Source organism: Ursus maritimus, unplaced genomic scaffold (genome assembly GCF_017311325.1).
Source record: "Ursus maritimus isolate PB19 unplaced genomic scaffold, ASM1731132v1 scaffold_3, whole genome shotgun sequence".
Lineage (NCBI taxonomy): Eukaryota > Metazoa > Chordata > Mammalia > Carnivora > Ursidae > Ursus > Ursus maritimus.
The window spans coordinates 84,385,856-84,412,425 of record NW_024425563.1 but is presented as its reverse complement, the minus strand read 5'-3'; the positions used below and the strand labels follow the sequence as shown (position 1 = coordinate 84,412,425).

At 35.3% G+C, this 26,570-nt stretch overlaps 1 protein-coding gene across 4 annotated transcripts in view; it reads left to right on the top strand.

Annotated features, from left to right (window-relative positions):
* Positions 1-26,570, top strand: part of ORC5 (origin recognition complex subunit 5) — an 80,707-nt gene that overhangs the window by 8,417 nt on the left and 45,720 nt on the right. For all 4 annotated transcript variants that reach the window (XR_005838623.1, XM_040644351.1, XM_008703570.2 and 1 more), the window contains exons 4-9: positions 5,005-5,079; positions 8,612-8,723; positions 13,995-14,125; positions 20,306-20,354; positions 20,443-20,533; positions 26,076-26,128. Coding sequence is in view for 3 of the 4 variants with exons in the window: in XM_040644351.1 (XP_040500285.1) it covers positions 5,005-5,079; positions 8,612-8,723; positions 13,995-14,125; positions 20,306-20,354; positions 20,443-20,533; positions 26,076-26,128 (511 nt within the window). In the remaining variant the exon portion in view is untranslated. The remainder of the gene's footprint in view (positions 1-5,004; positions 5,080-8,611; positions 8,724-13,994; positions 14,126-20,305; positions 20,355-20,442; positions 20,534-26,075; positions 26,129-26,570) is intronic.

Genomic DNA, 26,570 nt, shown 5'->3' with positions numbered 1-26,570 from the left:
TTAACTAAATTAAATTAGAAGAATGAACTATTAATTTATTGCTTCAGCTTTGTGTTTTGCATTAAAATGGGCATAAAAAATGGGCCAATTATTTGAATTAATCTGTGTCCTGGATTAGAGTTATTTAAATGGAGATTGATGGGGAAATTGTATAATTGCATAGTGGAGAAAATAATTTATATCTTTTTAGGAGTAAATAATTTTAGCTTTATTTTTGTCTAATTAGGAATGAAATATCTTAAGTTGATTACTCTCATAGATTGTTTCAAGCTTTCAATTAATAAAACATAAAACAGTTTGGACTACTTAGGGAAACAATATTATTACATTCTTTGCATTTTAATTTTGTTCCTAATTTAAATGATTATAGTTTCCAATAAGATTTATTAATAAAGTGTAAATGTTAAAACAACCCAGCTTTTTGAATTTCAGTTCTGCAAAGAAAATGTACAAGATAAACCTAGAGCATTTTGCCATAATAGAAAGCTCAGAAACTATCAACTACAACTGTGGTCATTCAGAAAGACACAGAATCTCATGTATTGGAAGAATTAATATTGTTAAAATGTCTGTAGTTTCCAACGCCATCTATAAATTCAGTGCAATCCCTATCAAAATTCCAATGACATTTTTCACAGAAATAGAGAAAACAACCCTAAAATTTGTATGGAATCACAAAAGGTGGAAGAGCCAAAGCAATGTTGAGAAAGAAGAAAAAAGCTTGAGGCATTGTACTTCCTGATTTCAAACTATACTACAAAGCTCTAGTAAACAGTATGGTACTGGCATAAAAATAGATGCATAGACCAACAGAACGGATTTGAGAACACAGAAATAAATCTTCCCATATACATATGATTAATATTTGGTAAGGAAGCCAAGAATGCTCAGTGGGTAAAGGATAATGTCTTCAATAAATGGTGATGGGAAAACTGTAACCACATGCAGAAGAGTGAAGTTAGACCCTTATTTTACGCCATTCACAAAAATTAACTTGAAATGGATTGAAGACTTAAATATAAAAACTGAAACCATAAAACTCCTAGAAAAAAAGCATAGGAAAAATGTTCCTTGACCTTGGTCTCAGCAACAGTTTTTTACTATTAATTAATTAATTAATTTTAAAGATTTGAGAGAGAATCTCAAGCAGACTCCCCACTTGCACAGAGCCTGACGAAGGGCTCGATCTCTTGACCCTGACATCATGACATGAGCCTAAATCAAAAGTCATGAGACACCCAGGCGCCCCAGTAACGGTTTTTTAAATATGACACCAAAAAGCACAAGCAACAAAAGCAGAAATTAATAAGTAGGACTACATTGAACTAAAAAACTTCTGCACAGCAAGAGAAACAATCACCAAAATGAAAAAGGCAATCTATAGAATGGGAGGAAATGTTTGCAATCATCTACTGAACAAGGGGTTCATGTCCAAAATATATAAAAAATTCGTGCAACTCAATAGCAAAAAAAAAAAAAAAAAAAAAATCTGGTTAGAAAATGGGCAGAGGACCTGAATAGACATTTTCCAAAGAAGACATGCAAATGGCCAGGTACATGGAAAGGTGCTCAACATCACTAATCAAGGAAGTACAAACCAAAACCATGAGATAACACCTCACACCTGTTAGAATTACCATCATCCAAAAGACAAGTATTGGCAAGGATGTGGAGAAAAGGGAACCCTTGTGTACTGTTCTTGGGATAGTTAATTGGTATAGCCACTGTGGAAAAAACAGTATGGAGTTTCCTTAAAACATTAAAAATAGAAATACCATATGATTCAGCAATCCCACTTCTGGTGTATATACAAAGGAGATGAAATTTGGATTTCAAAGAGATATCTGCACTCCCATGTTCATCACAGTTTTATTCATAATACTTAAGACTGATTGATATATGTATACACACACACACACACACATACAATGGAATATTATTCAGCCATGAGAGGGAAATCCTGCCGTTTGTGACAACATGGATGGACCTTAAGGGCATTATGCTACATGAAAGAAATCAGGCAGCGACACTTAAGGATATGTGGAACCTAAAAAACCAAACTCATAGAAACAAAGGAAAATGGTTGGTTACTAGAGGCTGTGGGATAAGGGAAATGGAGAGATGTTGGTCGAAGAGTACAAGCTTCTAATTATAAGATGAATAAGTTCTAGGGGATCTATTATACAACATGGTGATTATAGTTATGCTATACTGTGTTATATATACTTGAATGTTGCTAAGAGAGAATAGATCTTAAATGTTCTCACCACAAAAAAGAAATAATTATATGAGGTGATGGAGGTGTTATCCAAAGCTACCATGGAAATCACTTTAAGTATAAAAGTGTATCAAATCAACAGTTGTATGCCTTAAACTTATGCAGTGTTATATGTTAGTTACATCTCAAAGCTGGGGGTACAAAAAGGACACAGAAGCTAGTTTGAAGGGCCTTCTACTGGCCAAACATGGTACAATTTGGCCATCAAAAAGAACGATCAATTCAGTAGGTGGAAGTACATTAGATGTGTTAAAATCCATGAATTTATAATGTTACCAAACAAATATATAAAAAAACGCAAAACCTCAGCTCACTGGTTACCATGGGAGTTTCATTTACTAGGGCACTGAGTAGGCTGAATAATGGCTCCTGAGGATATCAGGTCCAAACCCCTGGAACCTGTAAATGACCCTTCATTTGGAATGAGGGCCTTTGCAAATGTGATTACATTAAGGGTCTAGAGATGGGGAGATTTACCAGGTTTATCTGGGTGATCCCAAAGCGTCATCACAAATGTTTGTGTAGGAGAGAGGCAAAGGGAGGATTTGACTAAACCACACACACAGGAGGAGGCCAAGTAATAGAAGCAGAGGCAAGCAGAGTAAGAGAAACTTGAAGATGCTCGCCTTGAATTACGTGGCGTTGCAGCCACAAGGCAAAGAATAGCCTGCAGAAGCTAAAAGAGGCAGAGAATGGATTCTACCTCAAAGCTGCTGGAGGGAGTGGTGGCCCTGCAGACACCTTGATTTTGGCTCTGTGAAACTGATTTCAGGCTTAGGACTTCCAGAATTGTGAAGAAATACATTTTTAGTCTGTATTAAGCTACAAGGTTTGTGTGGTAATGTGTTATAGCAGCCGCAGAAAACTAATAGAGGCACAAACTTAATCTGAAAATTAGTAGATAAAAGGAAAGAATCAAGCATTTATCCCATCTGTCCTGTGTGAACTTTATTTCTGAGTAACTAAATAGCAGATGAGGCAAAGTTCTTTCTAGAAAAATGTCCTCCAACAAATGCAGAAAGAATCATAGAAAATTAAGTTTTGTAATACCTAAGAAAGTTCTAGATATAGGCAATGATCATCAATTGGTGCAGAAATCATTTGGTGAAAAGCTGCTGAGGAACTTTATAATGGATGGATCAGGCTGACAATACCTGAACCTGTCAATCAATCTTAATGTCACAGAGAGACAGCCAGGTATTGTGTTCCTGATGTGATTCAGTAAGAAGTACAGAGCGCTGTTCGTGAAGTATTCTTGACCAAAACTTGAACCTGAATCTGATCAAACCTCTAGATTTATTGACTATTTTACAGGAAATACAGGGGATATAAGAACATGTTAAATGATACTAAAGAGATGCAGTCAGCCAATTCAGGATGTGGAAAATTCTATACAATGGATGACCAGGTTTCAACAAATACATAACAAGGAAAAAAGGAAGAGTCAGGGGAAATGTTATAATTTAAAATTGACTAGAAGACAAACCAAATACAATAAGATTCAGCATATGAACCTTTTTGGATCCTGAATCAAATAAATGAGCTCTAAGGAGACATTTGTGGGATAAGTGGGGAAATTTGAATATTGGTTATTACATGATGTTAAGAAATATTGTTAAATTTTTTAGGCATGATAAAGATACTGTGATTATGTTTTAAAAAAAATGGAAGTTCTTCATCTCTTAGAGCTGCATACTGACATATTTACAGATGGAGTGGTATGTCTGGGATTTGCTTTAACATAATCCAGCGAGATGGTGAAGGGGAAAAGAGGTGGATAGAAGAAACAAGATTGACCATATGTTGATGTTTGTTGGGGTTGGATGAAATATATGTGGGAGTTACTGATCTCTGTATTTTTGTATGTATTTTAAAATTTCCATAACAAAAAGTAAAGACAAAGGTTAGAGTAAATATTTTAGACAGTGTTATGAAGACCTTGATTTTATTTTTATGGACTAATGGATGACCTCTTGAAGCAAGTTTTTTTTTTTTAACATTTTTTATCAATATTTCAAACATATAAAGAGAATAGTGTAATGTATTCCAATGAACCCATCACCCTGCTTCAGTTATCATTAACGTGGTCAAACTCGTGTCATCTTTACTCTGTACATTGTTCCCGGTATCATATTATATTATCCATGATAACATATACATTCTCTCCACATATCTATATACATCATATATATGTTATCTATGACTATATATGCTTTATCTATATATATTACTTATTTATATGCTATATTCATATATGCTATATATAACATATATACCATATATCTGTGAAAGAGAAGTATCTTTTAAAATAACAGAGAGGTATCTTTTAAAATAATATAATACCAATGGCTTTATAACTGAACAAAAATTTAACTTTTATCAAATGGAATAAAAAATGTATCCAGTTACTTTTCTTCTATACCTAGTAAGATAGCCTTAGAGCATTGATAGTATATTTAGAAAAGAAACCTTTTTAATGTAGCTGTGATTCATTTTCTATTTAGAAATTTAGATGTAAATACTATTGTAAGTAGTCTTTTAATTTACTAATTTGACCTGTTTGAAATGTCTTCTACAAATGTAAATACCAGTTAAAAGTTAATTCATAGGTTACAATTTTTCTTTTTAATATGGAAAATTCAAGTCTTGAATTGTGTATTATATGATGTTAACGTTTTGTAGAGAGCTTTGTAAATTGATTTTGACACTGCATTTTTTTTTATAAGGTTCTAGATAAAGCAGAATATCTAAGAGATATGGAAGCAAATCTTTTGCCTGGGTTTCTTAGGTTACAAGAATTGGTAAGTAATGTATGAAAGTCTTTTTGCCCTATGACCTAATCAGTAGATTGTCTTGTCATATTTTCTCATTTTGCCAGTCTGACAGGTGAGAAATGAATCTTCACATAATTTTAATTTGCATTTCTCTATTATGACTGTTGTTGAGCATTTTTTCCAAAGTAAAAGTGGTTTGTGACTTGCTAACATTTATTCTTTATTTTAGCTTTTTACTTCTAATTGTGAAGTGACTAACCCTGCTTTCTTTTAAAGGTTTTAGGTGTTTGCTAGAGTAAATGGTGGGGGCCTAAACTTTAGACTTTATGTAAGAATTTTTTAATTTTCTTTTCAGTAATCTAGAAAAAGAATGGTATGCCAATTCTGGGCCTCTTGAGTTCTACCTCATGGCCAGTCAGTTTCAAAACCGGCTTTGTATTTCAATTTATAAATTGTGTTGGCACTGAATAGTATTAATACCACTCTAATTGTCATGGACTAATGAGAAAAAAATAGGGATGGATTTAATATGCATATGTGTCAGGTCAAAGCCAAATAATAATATTATGGCAAATCAGGGTTTTGCAGAAGTTTGAATAAAGACAACTGGAGAGAGAATTCATTGTCACCAATACCAATTGGTATAGAAATGCTAAACTCAAAAGATCTGTGGCTATTTCCTGTTTGTACCATAATCAAAAGTGAGCAAATATTTAGTTTGATAAAAACAGTATTGTTAATCATCATATTCAATTACTGTTAATTTAAATTTTATTGATTTTGTAGTTTTGTATTTAACTTATAGGTTTATTTTTGTTTTTGTTCTATAATCCTATAAGTACTTTGAGCATAAATAGTTTATACCTATCTAGTTTTATGTCTGTGTTACATATTAAGTAACATTATAATGAAAATTAATATTTGGAGAGACAGTGCTTACAGCATTTCCACCTTTGAAAAGTTAAACATTTACTGAACATAATACTGAAATTTGAGAAACTGTTAGAGGTTCAGAGAGGCTTTCCAAATGCTGTTGATATCATTGTCTGCCTGAGGTTGCTTCCTAAAATCCACTTTTAGTAATAGTATTGGGCGGGGGGTGAGCTCTGAGTGGATAGGGTTACAGACCTGGTATATAGCTCTTGGTAGTCATCCTGGAAATTTCCTTACATAGTCTAGCCTTTGCTACTTAGGTGAACTCCTGGCATTTTACTACTAAGACCAGGAACCCGTCCTCTTTGAGTAGATACCTCCTCCTTCATTGCTTTTTTTGTTTTGTTGTTGTTGTCATTGTTGCTATTTTTAGGTTTATTCATTTATTTTAAGAGCATGCTTGTGTGTCTGCAGAAGTGGCGGGAGGGGCAAAGGGAGAAATCTTGAAGCAGACTCCCTGCTGAGCACCGAGCCTAGCGCTGGGCTCCATTTCATGACCTATGAGATCATGACATGAACCAGAACCAAGAGTCAGATGCTTAACTGACTGAGCAACCCAGGCATTTTTTTATTGTTTCGTTGTGTTGCATTTGTGGTTTGTTTGTTTGTTTTTGCATACCTTCATCCACTGTCCCCATTGCTCTAGGATTCCTTGTCTGGTGTCTAGAGTACATTCTTGCTGCCCTCTTGCTCTTCCACTATAGCTTACCTCATTTTACCCCTCATGCCTAGTAATGGTCATCATGCGTACCTTCATAGTAGTTAGGCCTTTCACTTTTTTTTAGTTGTAATTATGGAAACTGAAGATGATGAAAAGATTCACAGTAATCTCACCTCTACCAGAAAAGAGACTTGTTTTGACATTTCTGGAAATATGCTTGATTTTAAAAAATATATTTCATTTAGGAGAAATCTAGTAAAGGCATTTCATGTGGGTTTTTTTTTTTTAAGATTTTATTTATTTGAGAGAGAGAGTACGCTCCTGTGTGCATGAGGTTGGGGAGAGGCAGAGAGGGAGAGAGAAGCAGACTCTCCACTGAGTGGGGATCCCAACATGCGGCTCGGGGCTCAGGGCTTAGTCCCAGGACCCTGAGATTATGACCTGAGCTGAAGTCATATGCTTAAACAGATGAGCCACCCAGGTACCCCAGCATTTCATGTTTTTTATATTACATATCTGAGCAAAATGAAGTTTAAGTTATGATAGATATCATTGTATATTGAAGGTGAGATGAGGTGTGAACATTACCAACTTAAAATTCTTTCAGATAGATAAATATCATCTGTTTTTTAGACCTTTCTATTTTTTTATAATAATTTTTTTATTATGTTATGTTAGTCACCATGCAGTACATCCTTAGTTTTTGAAGTAGTGTTCCATGATTCATTATTTGCGTGTGACACCCAGTGCTCCATGCAGTATGTGCCCTCCTTAATACCCATCACCGGCCTATCCCAATCCTTTCTGTTTTTGAACTGATGTTATCAAATGCTTTTAGATGATCATTTTTTTAAAGCAAAACCACTCAATGCTATGTAATCAAGATTGTATTTAGAGTATACTTTTTTATCCCTATAGAAATAAATTCAAGGACACAAAAAACATTTGAAAGTAAAAATCCTTTCCTCTTTCTCAAAAAGAAGCTAGATTTTTGTGGAATTATTAATTTACTGAACTCAGCTATCTTTGTTAGCCAGTGGTAGGTAATGAAAATTGGAACATAAGATTACATGTAAGTTAGGAATCAATAAATAGTAAATCACCATCAAAGTATAGTGTAATTTATGTGTTTGGATCCTAAGAATAGTTATAGAACAAAACAGCTATCATGCCTGCTCTGTCACTTGGGAGATGTCAAAAAGAATATGGGAAAAAATTAAAATTTGTGTTGAAAATGCAGAAGTGTGTCTCCAGATAAAATGTAACTAGCATCATAGGGCATTTGTGGCCACTCTGTAGGACATATACATGCTGAGCTTGTTTTCTTAAGTGTTCATTTTGGTATACTGATAATACTTCCAAATAGACTTCAAAAGATGACTTTACAGTGGTGTTTTGTGTGTGTATTTAATGTTTTTAATGTATATTCAGCATGTTTTGCTCATGTGTTTGTGTGAAAATAGCTTTTAAAAAAACCCTTAAAAGTTTCCTAATGCTATATGGTTTTAAGTACAGCATATCCCTTTTTGTTTAACTCTTATTTCCTCTCTGGGTTTCTGTAGCTATTTTAATGATAAGAGATATTAAGTTGCACATTTTTTTATTGATTGTAAGCTAATGATTTCCTTGAAAATTCCCATAAAAGGATCTCGTCTTAATTATTAAGCAAATGCGCTTCTTGGTTTCTATAAAAGAAACCCTTGTATGACTGTCCTAGCGTTCATGGGTAACCGAAATGTCGGTTAACCTAAAAGTTTTATGGAAATTCTAAGTAATTATGTATGAAAATTTGCATGTGGGTGAGCTCCTTGATTAGGTTTTATAAATAAGGCTTATTAATATGCAAATAACTTGTTATATGTTGTAACTTTGCTGGGTTTATTTGAAAGAAAAATTCAAATGGAATTGCTGCTCTGATTAAGATTTTTAAATGCAAAGTTACTTTTATTTTTCTTTCTTTTACAGACTGACAGAAATGTGACTGTTCTATTTCTCAGTGAAATTGTTTGGGAAAAGTTTCGTCCAAATACTGGGTGCTTTGAGCCATTTGTCTTGTATTTCCCTGATTATAGCATAGGTAAATTTTAAAACTTTGTTTTGACAAATGATATTCACTAAAATAGTTTTTGTTTTTTGAAAGATTAAGCTAGCCATATTCAAATGAAATTCTTTGATGTCTTAATCTTTTCAGGTTTGCTGCCAATCTCAGATAAAACGTTAAGTATCTGCACTTACAGAGGCTTTATTTTGGAACTGTGAGGGGTTATTCTCACATAGTTACTAAAGTTTTTTGAATAAGTATTCTTCACATATTCGTGCTAATGGTGTATTTTCACATTTTTTAGTCAGTATAGTAAGATGTATATATTGTGGTGGTAATATCCATACAAATAAGAGTCAGACTAGGTTGGCAAAGCACGTTTAAATTGTGTGAAAATCTTTATTTACCATATATTTGGGTTAAGTACTATGTGGAATGTATCTTTTAACTTTGTAAATCTCATTTTATTTTTCGTTAGTGTTCCTCTTATGATACCAACTACTAGGCCTTGCATTTCTTATTTCTTTTTGGTTTTTATTTAATCTTAAATTTCATAGATCTTGATTGTTTTTGTTTTTGGAAGAACACTGTAGCCTTTTGTGTTGCTGAATAGTTTTGTAGATTAGTATTGTGTTGTCACTATACAAGTATGATGCTTCTGATTCAAAGTTTATAAATGTGAAACATAACGCAGGCTATGAAAAAATAGCATTCCTTGACCTTGGCCTCATTAACACTAGCCCTCTGAACTAATCAGCTGTAAACATTCATTGTTAAGATAAACACATTTTTGCCTACTTACACTGGAACAGCAATCAAAGGACACCTTGCCTGAGCTAATTAACTGAAATAGAAGAAAGAAACCCAAAATAGGTAAAGGGAACCCTTATTTTCAATAGCTTCTCTTACATGAAGATTGCAAAATAGGAAGAAGAGAAAAGAGTAGGAAGAAAAGGAATAAATCAAGGATTTCATTAAAAAAATTCCTTTGTGCCTGTGTCATCACTGTTCAAAGTTAACTTTTTTCATGACCCATTTAGGGTTTAAGTACTGAAAAACTATTTAGAATTTAAGGAAATTATTTTTTTAAAAGCTGATTTTCTACATCTTAGTGAAGTTGTACTGAAGTATGGTATAATTGTAGAATTTGATTTAAAATTTTGGAAAGTAAAGATTACAAAGCATCACAGATGGAGAGAATTTGGGGACATATTTAATTAAAGTGATCTGGCCAATTTCAGAGAGTATGTAATAATGGAGCCATGCTTAATCTGATGATTTAATTCAGGGCCTTCTACATACCAAGATTTTTTTTTAAAAAGCAACCCATAATCACATAGAAAGGCATTCAAAAAGGAAACATTAATTGATAAGCCAAATTGTAGTTAGAGTAAGCATGGAACCAGAGTAAAGGGATAATCTTAGTGGCTAATGTCATCCAATCATAACTTGATACACATACCATTTATAAGAATATGATATTTGATGTTCAGGATGCCCTGTCTCAGCAGTTATCACTAGGGGTCCCAGTTTGGAATTCTTGTTTCTAATCTCTACCACATGCAGACTACTCATCTTTTGGCAAGGCGGTTTTTTTCCCCCCCAGTGAATTATAATGCACTTCATCAGCTTTTTGGTTTGGTTTAGTTATTCTATCATTCAGGAAAGGTTATGCTCCAATAAACAATCTGAAAATCTCAGTGACTTATAGTTTCCTGTCTCACAACATTTGTGCTGTTTTTGTACTGTGTTTTACTTCTCTATTATAAACTGCATATTTTTAAAAAAGATTTTATTTGAGAGACAAAGTATGAGAGAGGGGAGGGGCCAAGGGGGGGGAGAGAATCTCAAGCAGACTATGGGCTGAGCACGGAGCCCAATTTAGGGCTTGAGCTCATGACCCTGAGATCATGAGCTGCGCTGAAATCAGGAGTTGAACACTTAACTGACTGAGCCACCCAGGTACCCCAACATAAACCCCATATTAAATTATTATTTGGACTTGAAAGAAATAAAAAATCTTTTATTGTTTGTCTTGCTTGAGCTTCTTGGATGCATGAATTGTATAGTTTCAATGACTTTGGAAAATTTTCAGCCCTTGTTTCTTCAAATGTTTTATCTTTGTTCCCTGTGCCCCCTTTTCTTGCCTTATCCTGGGACTGCATTATATGTATGTTAGACCACTTGATATTGTCTCACTGAATCTGTTTACTTATTTAAATTTTAAATCTTTTTTTTTTTTTTAAGATTTTATTTATTTATTGGACAGAGAGAGACACAGTGAGAGAGGGAACACCAGCAGTGGAGTGGGAGAGGGAGAAGCAGGCTTCCCGCTGAGCAGGGAGCCCGATGTGGGGCTCGATCCCCGGACCCTGGGATCATGACCTGAGCCCAAGGCAGACACTTAACAACTGAGCCACCCAGGCACCCCTAAATTTTAAATCTTTCTTCTTTGTGTTTTATCGGGGATAGTTTTTTTCTCTATGTCTTTGGATTCACTGACTTTTTTTTCCCTCTACAAGTGTCTAATCTGCAGTTAATCCCATCCACTAGAATTTTCATTACAGATCTTACTATGCTTTTGTTTTCCTTTGTGTTTTTGAGCTTATGAGATGTTTATAATAGTTGTTTTAATGTCCTTGTCTATTGATTCCATGATCTCTTTCATTTTGGGTTTGTTTCTGTTGACTAATTTTTATCTATTATGGGTATTCATTATACTACTTTGTGTATTTAGTAATTTTTGATTGAATAACAGATATCTGTTTTTTGTTGTATGTTGGACATTTTTCTAGGAAGCATTTAAATTTCTTGAAGATATATCTGACTCTTTTAGGGGTATTTTTAAGCTTTTTTGGAGGGATGCTCTGGAGTGGCCTTTTTTCCTGGGGTAATTTTAGCTCTGCTTTTACGACATAGCCCTTCTGGGATCTCTACTGAATGCCACATGTATTCAGCATAGTTTTTTCATTCTGACTGGTGACAGTATGAATGATTTACAGTTCTTTGTGAGCTCTGATAACGTTTTACTGACAACTCTCCATTAATTGTTTAACCCCAGAAGTAGTTCTTGCTTGGCCTATAGGGTTTTACTCTGTGCATATAGAGATTGGTATTCAGGCAAGACTCAAGGAGAACCCCTATGTAGATTTCTGGAGCTGTTTCTTTCCATAGCTCTTTCTCTGTTGTACTCTACCCTGCACATTCTGACTGCCTTAGATAGCTCCCTCTACTCTGGTCTTTGTGTTCTCATTGGGATTAATGGCTCCTTTTGGAACTTTTCTGTACCACAGTTCTAAAATTACCTCTTGTTAGAAAGCCTGGCTGATGGCTCATTTGTTTCCTTTTTTCTCAGGTATCACAGTCCTTTATTGCTTGTTGTTTGATGTCTGAAAATAGTGTTTTTTTTACATTTTGTCCAGTTTTTAGTTTGTTGCAGGAAATATTTCTGGAGCCTCTTACTTTTTCATGACTAGAAGCTGAAGTTCTTCAAGTTAGAAATGGTTGTTCTTTGTGTTTTAAACTATACTTTGATAGTGTAATTTTGGGACAACAGGAGACCAGTCATATGGTTTCTCCTTCCCTTTATTTACTACCTGTTAGCATACTATTTTTGACTTTCTGTTAAAGTTGGGATTTTTCCATAAGTTTGAATAGTCCCAAACCATTCGAGCTTCCATAACATAGAGTTGTACTCTGCAGTTTTGCCTGTAGTCTTAACTAAGCAGCTGGTTTATTTTTATAGAAACACAGTGAGATCTCTAACTCTTATAACACTTATAACACTTCCGTCAGGATTGAGCCAATGGTAACAACTAACCAACTTTCATGTGAGGCACTGAGAGTCACCGGTAAGGGGTGTCTAGATAGAGATGTTCAGGAGGAGCTTAGGAGTGCAGTCTGAGCTGGAAACCTGTTTTCCAGATTTCTGCATCCATGCATTTGTAGACTATCTTTTTTGCCTTTGTATGTTTATCTGTCTGACCATCCATCCCTTCTATCTCCCAAGTTTTAAGGCACCTTTTAGAAACTTTGTGTATCCTATATTTTTCCATGCATGGTTTTAAAAAGCTTAGTAACATTAAATTTAAAATGTCCTATTAGAATGTAAAAATACATGGACTCCAAAGTCAAGTTTTGGACTTTGTGTGTTTTTTTTTCAGTGGTTATGATATAAAAAATGCAGATCTAGTAAGTCTCTCATACAGAATCCGTTCAGGATAATATTCCAAGCATGTGGCTGGGCTTTGAAGTGTGCTATGTTTTGTTTTTTCAGTCAGCAGTCCTATCTAAAAGAGCCTTTGACATATAACTATATATATGTTTCTCTTAATATATATCCAGTGATAGGCCATATATATTGTTCGATCTTGCACCTGTATCTAACTGATTGTGAGGAACAAGAGAGTGGTAGAGTCAAGGGCTGATGGTAAATGACATAGTATCCATGGTAAAAATACTCACCTTTTAAAGGGAACCTGACTTGGTCAGAACATCCTATAAGAGTTTTTACTTGTAAGTATTGCAAAAATCCTGAACCTGTAGAACTAGTCAAAGAACTCCTAACTGAGGACTCTAAAGAGACCGTCACACCAGGGAGCCAGAGGGAATTGCAATAAGGAAAGAATGACTAATTGATTTCATGTACTAAAATGGGAAATTTTTAAATAACGGGTGGCTGTTTCACTTTTAATTTTAACTGTGCTTCTACAATAGGATATTTCCAGCAGGATAAAATAAAGTTTAGGATTCTAAATGTGTGATATTGTATAAAGAGTTTAAGATAGATGAGAAATACAGTAAAGATACCAAAGCTTTAGGAAGAAAACATGATTCTTAAAAGGAGGAATGACAAAGTAAAGATGACAATTTTCATAAAAACTTATGAATTCTTTTTATTTTTGAAAAAATGAAAAGCATTTTCCAGTTTGGTGGTTGTTTATGTAGTACCCCTGCTTGTTTCTAGTTGATTTACTAATTAGGCAGAAAAAGAAATAGAGCATATATTATTTTTCACTCTTGATATTGATTTTGCCTGCAGAGGTTCTTGAGATTTTCTTTAGATGCCATTGTTTAATATTTGTCTTAAGCAATTTTTAGTAATGTTTTTAGAATATTAGATTCATAATTCTTTTACCTCAGTTTCAAAAGTTGTGTTACTTTTCTACTCTTGGAACAGTTTCCTTATTCCTTAATAGTCGTTGGGCCTGTATATTTATTGTTTTATACCCTTGTTATAAAATGCCAGAAGTTATAACTTTTTGGGTGCTGGGTTAATCCTTAAGTTCATGTGTGTCCTTTGAACAGGGAACCTTCAGAAGATCCTGTCACATGATCATCCTCCAGAGTATTCAGCTGATTTCTATGCTGCCTACATTAATATTCTTCTTGGAGTTTTCTACACTGTCTGCCGAGATTTGAAAGAGCTCAGACATCTGGTGAGTGAGCTTTTTACTTTAAAAAAAAAGAAAAGTACATCTTTTAATATTTTTCCATGTAGAAGTGTTGTGAGGTAGGCTAGAAGCTGAACATTTATTCTAGAAATTTGGATATGGCCTTTTGAGGCTAACGTAAGTAGGTGGAAGTCTGTTCCTTACTACAAACTTCAATCTGATCAGAAAGCCTTCATTCATCTTTAGTTATGTCTTCTCACTCTTCCTTAGGAGTGTTTTTTGTTTCCTTCTTTCTCTTTTTCTAATTACGGAAAATGTAAAACTTCATTAAAATCAAAATGAAGAGAAACAGAAGGTGTAAAAGCTTAATAAGTAATTTTATGTCTTTTAATTTTTGTAACGTTTCTCTCAGGTTTTGTGTATGTAGCAGTAGTGGTCTGGCATCTAGATGAACTTAAGGATAGTCAGAAGCCTTACTTACAGGTCTTTCATGAGCCACGGACCTTGAATTACTTATCTTTATATAAAGGATTACTTTTAATATTTATATGAATAATTACTTAAAACATTATTTAAAAGAGTAGTAAAGCTATTTATATTTCACAGGTAATTTATAAAGTAATAAGACTTACTTTAATTTTTCTTTCATCTTTCTACTTTTTTTTTTTTTAATATTTTATTTATTTATTCGACAGAGATAGAGACAGCCAGCGAGAGAGGGAACACAAGCAGGGGGAGTGGGAGAGGAAGAAGCAGGCTCATAGTGGAGGAGCCTGATGTGGGGCTCGATCCCAGAACACTGGGATCACGCCCTGAGCCGAAGGCAGGTGCTTAACCGCTGTGCCACCCAGGCGCCCCAATCTTTCTACTTTTTAATTGGGTATGAAGGGGAGGAGGCAAGAGTATCTGGTTTCCCTTTTAGAAACCTTCCATTAATACTAAGATGTAAGAAAAAGTAGTAATATAATTAAGGCTGGAAAACAGTTACTTTTTTTTTTTTTTTTAAAGATTTTATTCATCCATTAGAGAGAGAGAGAACATGAGCACAGGGAGGGGCAGACGGAGAAGCAGGCTACCTACTGATCAGGGAGCCTGATGCGGGACTCAATCCCAGGACCCTGGGATCATGACCTGAGCTGAATGAAGGCAGTTGCTTAACCGACTGAGCCACCGAGGCGCCCTGGAAAACAATTACTTTAAAAGGAACAAATTCTATAGGTTTTAGCACGTTTTCTTTGTTTTACTCTTTGCTCTGAAAAGAGTCACGTAGAGGGATTCAGTATGTGTTTGAATGTGTGTTTGAGACAGGATGTAGAAGAAGGTGACAGTTTCAAATCGTGTTTACATTTAGTATGTTTTTCTAAGTTTTAGATTTTAGGCTTCTTCTGATGTAGATGTAGACACCAAGCATCTTCTGAGTAGGGAAAAAAGAAGAGACAAGCTTCTAGTTCAAGCTCATCACTAACATTTCTCCAGCAATTGAACGTCTTGGATCCCTGGTGCCCAAAGGAAATGACAGCAGAGGGGCTTACAGAGAGGAGAGGGGTTAGTACACAGTACCTGCATGAGGTAGAGTCAAGGGGAAACAGTCCTCTACCATTTTGCCTGGGAAGTAACCTGCAGTTACCACAACTTACCTGAATCCTGTGGGAATCTGCGCCTGCAGCCATTTCAAAGTAGAGCGTAAAGTGTAAGAAGAAAGAATTATTTAGGAAACTATATCTAGATAAAGTGTAAAAGAAAATATGTATTTAAATATGGTATCTTATACAGTCCCTTTTTAACCCTTTAGGTTTTACTGAGAAATTGTTTAGGGATGAAGTTATAGTTTTGTTGTTGTTGTTATTGTTACATCATGTTCATAAACTTGAAGCTTGAAGGGTGGTTTAAGCTTTTACTACTACTAGTAAAACTAATATATGTAAGAAATGATCTGTAAGCACAGGAAAAAAGTAGCAGTGTTCTTATTTTCCTCCATATGTGGAACATAGGATAATAAAGGTATATTTTCCTTCAAGTGGATACTATTTGTTTCAGAGTTTGTAAATGTCATAGTTATTGAAAGTTTAATAAATCACCTGCAAAGGATTCTTTTTAGGCATCTTTTCTATGTATATGCTTTTAAATTTGCTTTATAAATTATTTCTTTAAGTACTATTTTTTTTGGAGGCTAAGTGTGTAGGTAGCACAAGATAAGAGAAAGTAAAGTACTACTTCGAATATTCATTTAGGTTTGTCCTTTCTGTTTTTATGATAGTCTTAAAAAATAGTCATTATAATTTTTAAAATGGCCAACAAGTTATTTTATATTCATTTATAAATGCCAAACACAGAATGGTTCATTTCGTAAAAATTTTATTATTTTATTTTATTTTATTTTATTTTTTTAAAGATTTTATCGATTTATTTGACAGAGAGACAGCCAGTGAGAGAGGAACACAAGCAGGAGGAGTGGGAGAGGGAGAAGCAGGCTCCCAGCGGAGGAGCCTGACGCGGGGCTCGATCCCAGAACGCCGGGATCACGCCCTGAGCTGTAGGCAGACGCTTAATGACTCAGCCACCCAGGCGTCCCTACATGGTCCTTTTAAAACAAATCTGTTACACATTAAGTTTATTGTATTTTAAACTTTTTTCTTTTTATTTTTTTATTTTATTTTATTTTTTTAAAGATTTTTTTTTTTTAATTTATTCGACAGAGATAGAGACAGCCAGCGAGAGAGGGAACACAAGCAGGGGCAGTGGGAGAGGAAGAAGCAGGCTCATAGCGGAGGAGCCTGATGTGGGGCTCGATCTCATAACACCAGGATCACGCCCTGAGCCGAAGGCAGACGCTTAACCGTTGTGCCACCCAGGCGCCCCACTTTTTTCTTTTTAAATATCATAATTTTCTTAGAAATTACTCAGAAAAATTAATTGCTTAGGCAGAGCTTAGTAATCTTTTAGAGTGCAATTCCAAATTTCTTTCTTTTTTTTTAAAGATTTGATTTATTTATTTGACAGAGACAGCCAGCGAGAGAGGGAACACAAGCACGGGGAGTGGGAGAGGAAGAAGCAGGCTCTCAGCAGAGGAGCCTGATGTGGGGCTCGATCCCAGATCACTGTGATCACGCCCTGAGCCGAAGGCAGACGCATAATGACTGCGCTACCCAGGCGCACCAATTCCAAATTTCTTATGCCAAGTTTTTGTTGTGGTTAGACCATGTGCCTGTGGTGACCAGTGACATAGTGACTAAGAAGTGGGTGTCCCATAATCAAAGTATGTATGGTAGAATGAGCAGAGGACTTAATATTAAAATACCTCAGCTCTGCCACTTACCAGCTATGTAATGTATGTAATTTTATGTACTTCAGGTTCCTCATTTTTAAAGTAGGGGGGAGTAGTTACCAAGAATACATATCTCAGATGAATTTTATGAGGATAAAATGAAATATTCTCTATTAAAGTGCTTATAAAAATATGTTAAGTGATATTACTGATAACACTAAGTTATTTGAATAAATATTCTCCTTTTAAAGTACAAATAATTTCTGGGGGGGATCATTTACTTTTTGTGAATTATTTTGACAAAATAATACAGCTGGTTTTTATGTAGCCAGGACCCAGCACTTTCTAGGGAATAGAAGTTTCGATCTTACTTTTGAGCAGGGGACTAGGTAGATCGTCCCATGGATGTTTGGAGCATGGGGAGAGGTGGGTTCTGGGTCACAGGACAGTGAAGGGAGCTGGCGCAGAGAAGCTGCTCAGAGTTACAGAGCCTTCTGCCTTGCACATAACTCGCCTAACATGCAGCTGACCAACCCAACGTAATTTTTACTTCAAACAGTCTGACACTCTCAAATCTCAAATTCTTTCATGTATTTTTCAAACAATTATTATTATTTTTTTGATAAGGAAGAAACTGTCACAGTTCTGAAATGGTTGCAGATTTGTCTCCTAGCTCTCAGTTGACTCAAAAGACAGTACACACCAATATGTTTCTATACATATTAGGTATTTTTGCTTTATTTTTACGATATGATTGTATGCTAGAGAAAAATGGTCCCTGAGAATGAAAATGAATTAGATTATAAAATTTTGCGAATAAAGAATCATAGGGTCTGGCTCCAGAGCATGTGTTCATAAGCACTAGACTACAACTACCTCTTAAATAATAGCCAGTATAATTGAGTACTTTTTGTGTGCTGGCCACTGTTTTAAGCCTTTTACCAATATTGACTCAATTCTTAAAACAACCCTGTGAAGGAAGGCATTATCATGAATTTTCATTTTATAGATGAAGAAACACAAGTGTCATTTACCAGCAGTATGTTCTTGGCAAGTTACTTAACCTTTTTGAACTTGAGTTTTCTCTTTTGTTAAGTAGGTATAATATCTGCCTCAGAGGACTTTTGTGAGGTAAAAAAAAAAGGGGGGGGGCGGGGGGATCACGTGTAGAATGCCTGATAGCTGAAGGGGATCAGTTAATTTTAGTTCTCTTCCTCCCTCTGCGGAGCAAACGTTCATGGACTTAAAAATATATTGTAATCTTCCTGTGTCCAAGAACATAAACCATGGCTTGGGTATGGAGACTGCTAACTAAAACTGCTGTAGGCTTGCATCATATGTTAAAGTCATAAGAATATGAAATTTGAAGGATGATCTGGCAGAACAGCTATCATTCCGTTGATTGCCAGGTTTGGTTTGACAGATGGCTGGGTGAGTGGGTGTCCTTCACCACTCTTTTATATCTTTATACTGGTTGATTTATGAATGAGGATGTCTTTTCCACCTAGGGAAGAGCTATTTTTTGGTGAAAGGTGCTTAAGGGGGAGGCAGTCTTTAATTAGGAGAAATAACCTACTTAGGTTTGTTTTTCTTTTTTTCCCCTTGACTTTTTGATTAAAGTGTAGCATACGTACAGAAAAGCACAAGGGGTACCTGGGTGGCTTAGTCGGTTAAGCATCGGACTTGATCTCAGCTCAGGTCTTGATCTCAGAATCATTACTGCTATTTGTAAATGATTAAACAAATATTTTGATGTTTTGGCCAAGAAAAAAAGCAGTTAGCCAAGTTGTTTACTCCTGACATTGAGACATTACTGTTATTAAGCAGTGTTTAGATCCAAAAACCTGAAACTAAGTTAAGAAAGTTGGCCTCTCAGGGGCGCCTGGGTGGCACAGCGGTTGAGCGTCTGCCTTCGGCTCAGGGCGTGATCCCGGCGTTGTGGGATCGAGCCCCACATCAGGCTCCTCCACTGTGAGCCTGCTTCTTCCTCTCCCACTCCCCCTGCTTGTGTTCCCTCTCTCGCTGGCTGTCTCTATCTCTGTCTAATGAATAAATAAATAAAACCTTTTAAAAAAAAAAAAAGAAAGAAAGTTGGCCTCTCTACACTTAACACAGTTTGGAAGATTTTTCTGCCCTAAACAATTGCTTTTTATGGAATAAAATAGGAAAAATTGTTTCAAGGTTAGTTCTTAGCTCTCTGTTATCTTCTAGATTTGAGGTTGGATAGTTACACATTTATGTCTGTCTTTCTCCAGGCTTCATTATGGAGTCATTTCAGTATGAAATACTTGTGATCAAGTTAATATTAATAAATGGCAACGGCATGTTTTTATCAGTTTGCTTGAACTACCTCTCGGTAGAATTCCAGTGCTGATCATGGAAAACTGTTAAGTAATTATGATTAGTACTTCTCAGACCTTGGAATACATAGAATTCTCAGAGAGATTGTTAAAACATGGGTTCCTGGATCTCATTCTTAGAGGTTCTGATCATGTATGCCTGGCATCGTGCCAAGAACTTGAATTTATAGTAGTCTCAGGTGGTGCTGCCAGTCTCCTAATTTTGAATCGTACTGAATGAATTGATGTTTGATTTGTGAAAATGTTTAAATGTTGGAGAGTAACAGGGTAATTCTTTGGGCTAGTGGTATTGTGTGTTTTGTGGTCCTTTGTGACAGAATTATAAACTAAAATTACAAATTATGCTTTGTTATATTACTTTATATCTAGAGGCTAACATATTAGGCAGGATTTAGCCAGTTCAGGAGTATTTTGCATGTTGTTTTACTATCATTTTTTATATTTATTGTTTTATTATTGTAATAAGCTATAATAATATCTTACTTGAGTAATTATATTGAAATAAAATTGCCTACATTCTAATAAACATTGTACTTGGAAAATAATTCCTATTTGTGGTGAAAAAGTGCTTTCTCTCTCTTTTTTTCCCTTTATTTACAGGCAGTACTTAATTTTCCTAAATATTGTGAGCCTGTGGTTAAAGGAGAAGGTAACTATGTAATTTTACTTATTAATATTTGTTTTGAAATGATTTCTGTAAGATCTGCATTTTTGAAATTTTCTCCCTTTTGGAGTAGCAAATGAACGTGATACTCGCAAGCTCTGGAGAAATATTGAACCTCATTTGAAGAGAGCCATGCAGACTGTTTATCTCAGGGAAATATCAAGGTAACTTTCTGTTTACTGTGTATAATATTTCTATCTTTAGTTTGGATATTTTATCTGCTAAAGTGTACGTGTTTTCCTTTACCTTCTTCATGTTAGGAAAAAACTCATATGAGTTTTGAATCATTTCTTCTTATTTTGGGAAGGACAGACAATTTTTAACCAACAGGTTACACAGCTTGAAGTAAGGTGTATATCTCACAATTTTTTTTTTTTTAAGTCTGGAAAGCTACAGGAAAATCAACTTTAGCTTTGTTTTTTATATTTGTGTTAGATATTTGAATAGGTATAATGAAAATTTGATTATTAAAGCAATGTGTAAATCAAGTCATAAGTCTACATTTGTCTATTACTAGAATTTCATAGCAGCGAAACTGCTCAGGAAATGTGGTGGCATTTAGTGGGAAGAACAGAGTTTTGATTTCCATTTCAGCCACTTTCTGACTTGTGGTCTTAGCAAGTCACCTAAAAACCTCTAGGCCTCAGCTTCCTCCTTTCACAGTCCTTCCAAGATTTAAAGAATGTGTGTGAAAATGATTTGTGAATAATACAGTGCCTTACAGGTGATAGGTTAAGTCGCAGTTACAAAGCAATATAGGATATTTAAAAACATCAACAATGCTATCTGCTTTTCTCACTTCCTGGTCAGTTGTGTTATCATTTTTCTCTCATAAATACCTTAATCTGTAACTATTTTTCTTTACTAACTTTGATTTTCGTTTAATTAGCTGATTAGGCTATAATTCAGGGAGGAATTTAATAGTTTCTAAATAAATAGAAACATTACAAAGATACTGTTATTCCTCTTTCAACAATAAAAAGTCATCTGATGAGGATTTTCGGAAGCCACAGAATAGAAAAGCTGTGATCTGCTCTTTTAAAGGTAGAAAAATTTGGATGCTTAGTAAAATGATTTTTACATAATAATGAAAGTACTTGATCTCAGCTCAGGTCTTGATCTCAGGGTTGTGAGTTCAAGCCCTGTGTGGGGCTCTATGTTGGGTATGGAGCCTACTTATATTTACAGTTATATATATAGTCTATAATGTGTTTCTTTCACAGAAGGGTGTAGAGCACAGAAATAAGCATTGCTAATCTGACCTCCTGCCTTACTGAGACATTTTGAAAACTTTTTTCTTTAATGGTTGGATTACACTCATTTGTATTTATTGGTAAGAAGTGTATAGGCTTTATTAACTTTGTCATGTTAATTTGTTGAATTTCCTTTTGTGGTTATTTTCTTTGTCTTTTTGAAAAAAAAAATTTTGGCAGTTAGGAGAGTTTGCATTTTTGTTCTGCTTGGTTAACTTTGTAGTCAAATCATAGAATGCCCTTTACGTTCCCTTTTTTCTCGTAATGTGGTTGGTAAAGGACCTGTGAGACTTTCCAATAGGGTAGTAGGAAAATGGCAATCTAACTTTGGTGATATCTCCTGGTCCATTTGAGAGCATTCAAATTACTTCAAGATGTGACTCATATATTTTTTCCCCTACTATCCCTGACCCTTCACCCATGTAAAATAAAATTTGCTAAATTAAAAAAAAATGTTTTATAGTTCCTAATCGAGATTAAATAATTGGGATAAACAGAATAAAGAAAAAGAATAAAGTCATAGAAGGCTAGATCCTGACTCAGCAAGCTGTTGTTAGGAATATATGTTGCTTGTACAGCTTTTATAAACCATTTGGACGAATTATAAAAAAGACTCCAGCCTTCTTCCCTGGTTCATCTTAAAATTCTAGGCTATTTGACCTCAGTTAATACAGTGCTTTGACTTGGAATCAAGTTATTTAAAGATGGTCATTTTATCCCCTGGTTGTCCTTTGCAACTTTAAATAACATTAGATGGGTAATTGCTATATAAGAAACTGTTATCAATTTGAAGTGTCTCAAAGTCTGGATTATGACAATGTAAATGATGAAAATTTATTTTTATTTGCATTTACAAGAAGTAGTGAATGTGAAAATGCCTTATAATCTGTGAAGCAATGTTGAGCTATCAGGTGGAGGAAGTGATCTGTTTTGAAAGTCAGCTTGTTGTGCTAGGTCTGCTCTCCACATAGGTTACTAGTAGTCTGAAAATTTCCCGTATTGCTGTACAGGCATACCTTGGAGATATTGCAGGTTCTGTTCCAGACTACTGCAATTAAAAAAATAATGCAATAAAGTGAGTCAGATGAATTTTTTGGTTTCCCAGTGCACATGTAAGTTAGTCCACATTATATTGTCATCTATTAAGAGTGCAATAGATTATCTTAAAAAAACCTCACAGTGTGCATATACCTTAATAAAAAATGTTATTGCTAAAAAACGCTAACCATCATCTGAGCTTTCAGTGAGTTGTGATTTTTTTTTTTCTTTTTCTTTCTTTTTTTTTTTTTTTGGCTGGTGGAGGGTCTTGTCATGATGTTGATGCCTATTCACTGATCAGGGTAGTGGTTGCTGAGGGTTGGGGTGGCTGTGGCAGTTTCTTAAGACAGCAGTGAAATTTGCTGCATCTGTTGACTCTTCCCTTCATAAACGATTTTGCTCTGTAGCTTGCAGTGCTGTTTGATAGCATTTTACCCACAGTAGAACTTTCAGAATTGGAGTCAGTACTTTTAAATGCTCTTGCCAACTTATCAACTAAATTTATATCATATTCTAAATCCTTTGTTGTCATTTCATCAATCTTCATTAGCATCTTAACCAGATTCCATTTCAGGAACCACTGCCGTTGTTCATCAGAAGCAGTTCCTCATGTATTAAAGTTCTGTCATGAGATTGCAGCAGTTCAGTTACAATTCAGTTACACTTCTAATTCTAGTTCTCTTTTCTGCCGCTTCTGCAGTTACTTCTTCCACTGAAGTCTTGAACCCCTCAAAGTCATCCACGAGGGTTGGAATCAGCTTCTTTCAAATTCCTGTTAATGTGGATAGTTTGACTTCTTCCCATGAATCATGAATGTTTTTAATGACATCTAAGGTGGTGAATTCTTCCCAGAAAGTTTTCAATTGACTTTGCCCAGATTCATCAGAGGAATTACTATCTATGGCAGCTATAGCCTTGAGAAGTGTATTTCTTCAATAGTAAGACTATAAAGTGAAATGACTCCTTGATCAGGAGGCTGCAGAACCGGACGCTGTGTTAGGAGGCATGAGAACAATATGAATCTCATTGTCCATCTCCATCAGAGCTCTTGGGTGATGACCAGGTCCATTGTTAGTGAGCAGTCATGTGTTGAAAGGAATCTTTTCTGAGCAGGTCTCAACAGTGGGCCTAAAATACTCAGTAAACGATGTTGTACACATGTGCTGTCATCCAGGCTTTGTTGCTCCATTGATACAGCACAGGCAGAGTAGATTTAGCATCATTTTTAAGGGGCTTAAGAGTTCTGGAATGGTCAGTGAGTACTGGCTTCAACTTAAAGTCACCAGCTACATTAGCCCCTTACAAGAGAGTCAGCTCTGAGCTGTGAAAGTCCCAGATGGCATCTTCTTCCAATAGAAGGCGGTTTCACCTACACTGAAAACCTCTTGTTTAGTGTGGCCACCTTCATTCATGATCTTAGCTAGATCTTCTGGAGTAACTTGCTGCAGCTTCTACATCAGCACCTTCTGCTTCACAACTTGCACTTTTATGTTATAGAGACAGCTTCCTTCTCTAAACCTCATGAACCAACCTCTGCTAGCTTCAAACTTTTTTTCTATAGCTTCCTCACCTCTCTCAGCTTTCATAGAATTGAAGAGTTAGGGCCTTGCTCTGGATTAGGCTTTGGTTTAAGGGAGTGTTGTGGCTGGTTTGATCTTCTGTCCGTATCACTGTCCATATCCATGACCCCTAAAATGTTCTCAATATCAGCAATAAGGCTGTTTGCTTTCTTACCATTTGTGTGTGCACTGGAGTAGCACCTTCAGTTTCCTTTAAGAACTTTTTCTTTGCCTTTACAACTTGGCTGACTGGTGCAAGAGGCCTAGCTTTTGGTCTGTCCCAGCTTTTGACAGGACTTCCTCACTAAGCATAATCATTTCTAGCTGTTGATTTAAAGTGAGAGACGTGTGACTCTTCCTTTCACTTGAACACTGTGAGGCCACTGTAAGGTTATTAATTGGCCTTATTTCAATATTGTTGTGTCTCAGGGAGTAGGAAAGCCCAAGGAAAGGAAGAGATGGGGAATAGCCAGTCAGTGGAGCAGTTAAGTTTGCCATCTTCTGTGGGTGCAGTTTGTTACCCCAAAACAATTAGAATAGTAATATCAAAGATCACTGGTCACAGATCACCATAAGGAGTAATAAAAATGAAAAAATTTGAAATAGTATGAGAATTACCCAAATGTGACAAAGAGACATGAAGTGAGCAGTTGCTGTGAGAAAAATGGCACCGGTAGACTTGCTTGATGCAGGGGGTTGCTACAAACCTTCAATTTGTAAAAAAAAAAATGCACCATCGGCAAAGCACAGTGAAGCATGATAAAATGAGGTATGCCTATATTTCCATAATTTTCAGCTATGCTTGCAGATTTGAAAAAAATACATACAGTTTGATTTGGGATCTTTAGTTCTGGTCTGGCATTTACTTTTAAATTAGTATTTTAAGAACTGAGTTAAAGAGTTTGAGAGGGTTCTTACACATCATTGCATCTAACTGCCTTATTTTTTGGTGAGAAGGTTATTGATTTATTCAAGGTCATACAGCTAAAATTTCTGTCTGTCAGGGCTGTCTTTTTCCTGCACTGTAGTGTGTTTCCTAATGAATTTGATTTGTCATATCATGACTTCATATTCTTAATAATATTTGAGGGTGTTTAATAGTTTTAATTGCAAGTAAGATCAGAGTGAGGCAGTAGAAATGGCATGAACTTTGCAGGCATTCTATAAGGATTCAGGTCTTAGTTGTGTTACTGACTGGCCAGGTATCCTTGGGCAGCTTAACCTGTCGGCCTCAATTTTCTGATGTGATGGTACTTATTTTAAGAGATTGTTATGCAGGGGGCACCTGGGTGGCTCAGTTGGTTAAGCATTTGCCTTTGGCTAGGGTCATGATCCCAGGGTCCTGGGAACGAGCCCCACGTTGGGCTCCCTGCTCAGAGGGAAGCCTGCTTCTGCCTATCCCTCTGCCCCTCTCCTCTGCTTGTGTGCGCATGCGCACCCATGTGCGTGCGGTCTCTCTCTCTCAAATAAATAAATGAAATCTTTAAAAAGAAAGATTGTATGGAGTTAGAAATAGTGTATAACAGTTGCATCTAATATGCTAACTGGAGCATTGGGAGTTTTACTGAAGGATAGGTGATGTTATTTATTTATTGGTACTTTTTGATAGCTTTAAAATTGTGATCAGGAAAAAAGATTAAAATAACATCTGGATATTGATATGTAAGTTTATATTGTTCTAGTACTAAATGATTTCGTTGAGGCGCAAACATGTAACATGCATGTATATATTGTCTTATTTATAAGGAAATTGACTGTTTTCTTAAACCAAAAAATTACTTTTTCTAGGACTGTTTTAAGTACAGTATATTGATTTTATATTTTCAAATCATTATTGCTCTTCTATTTTCTCTCAGTTCACAGTGGGAAAAGGTACAGAAAGATGACACGGATCCAGCACAACTTAAAGGTATCAAAGGAAGTATTGAGACAATTACCAGAGACATTTCTTTAATTGATTACTGATAATCAAGATATTGAAGTTAATACTAAAGATAGCATCAGTCAGTAAATAGTGTTCTGGAAAAAAATTTACAAATTACGATATTTTAATTAATGATTTTCTCTTAAGTGTGAAACTCCAATTTATGAGAGGAAATAATTCGAATACCAGTTTTCTATTTTCTAAATGTTGGATTATGTCATATAAAAATCAAGCAATTTATTTTCTTTAAAAGCCTTTGTTCAGGTGTATGACACAATTTTATCTCAGTATATATGTATTTCTTGGGTTTTATGTTAACCCAGTTTGAGGGATGCATTCCTGTTGGTTATGTTTAAAAAAGCTTTGTGCTTTTGTTTTATTTAAAGAAACTATTACTTTGGATTTATCCCAATAGAACAACTTCAAG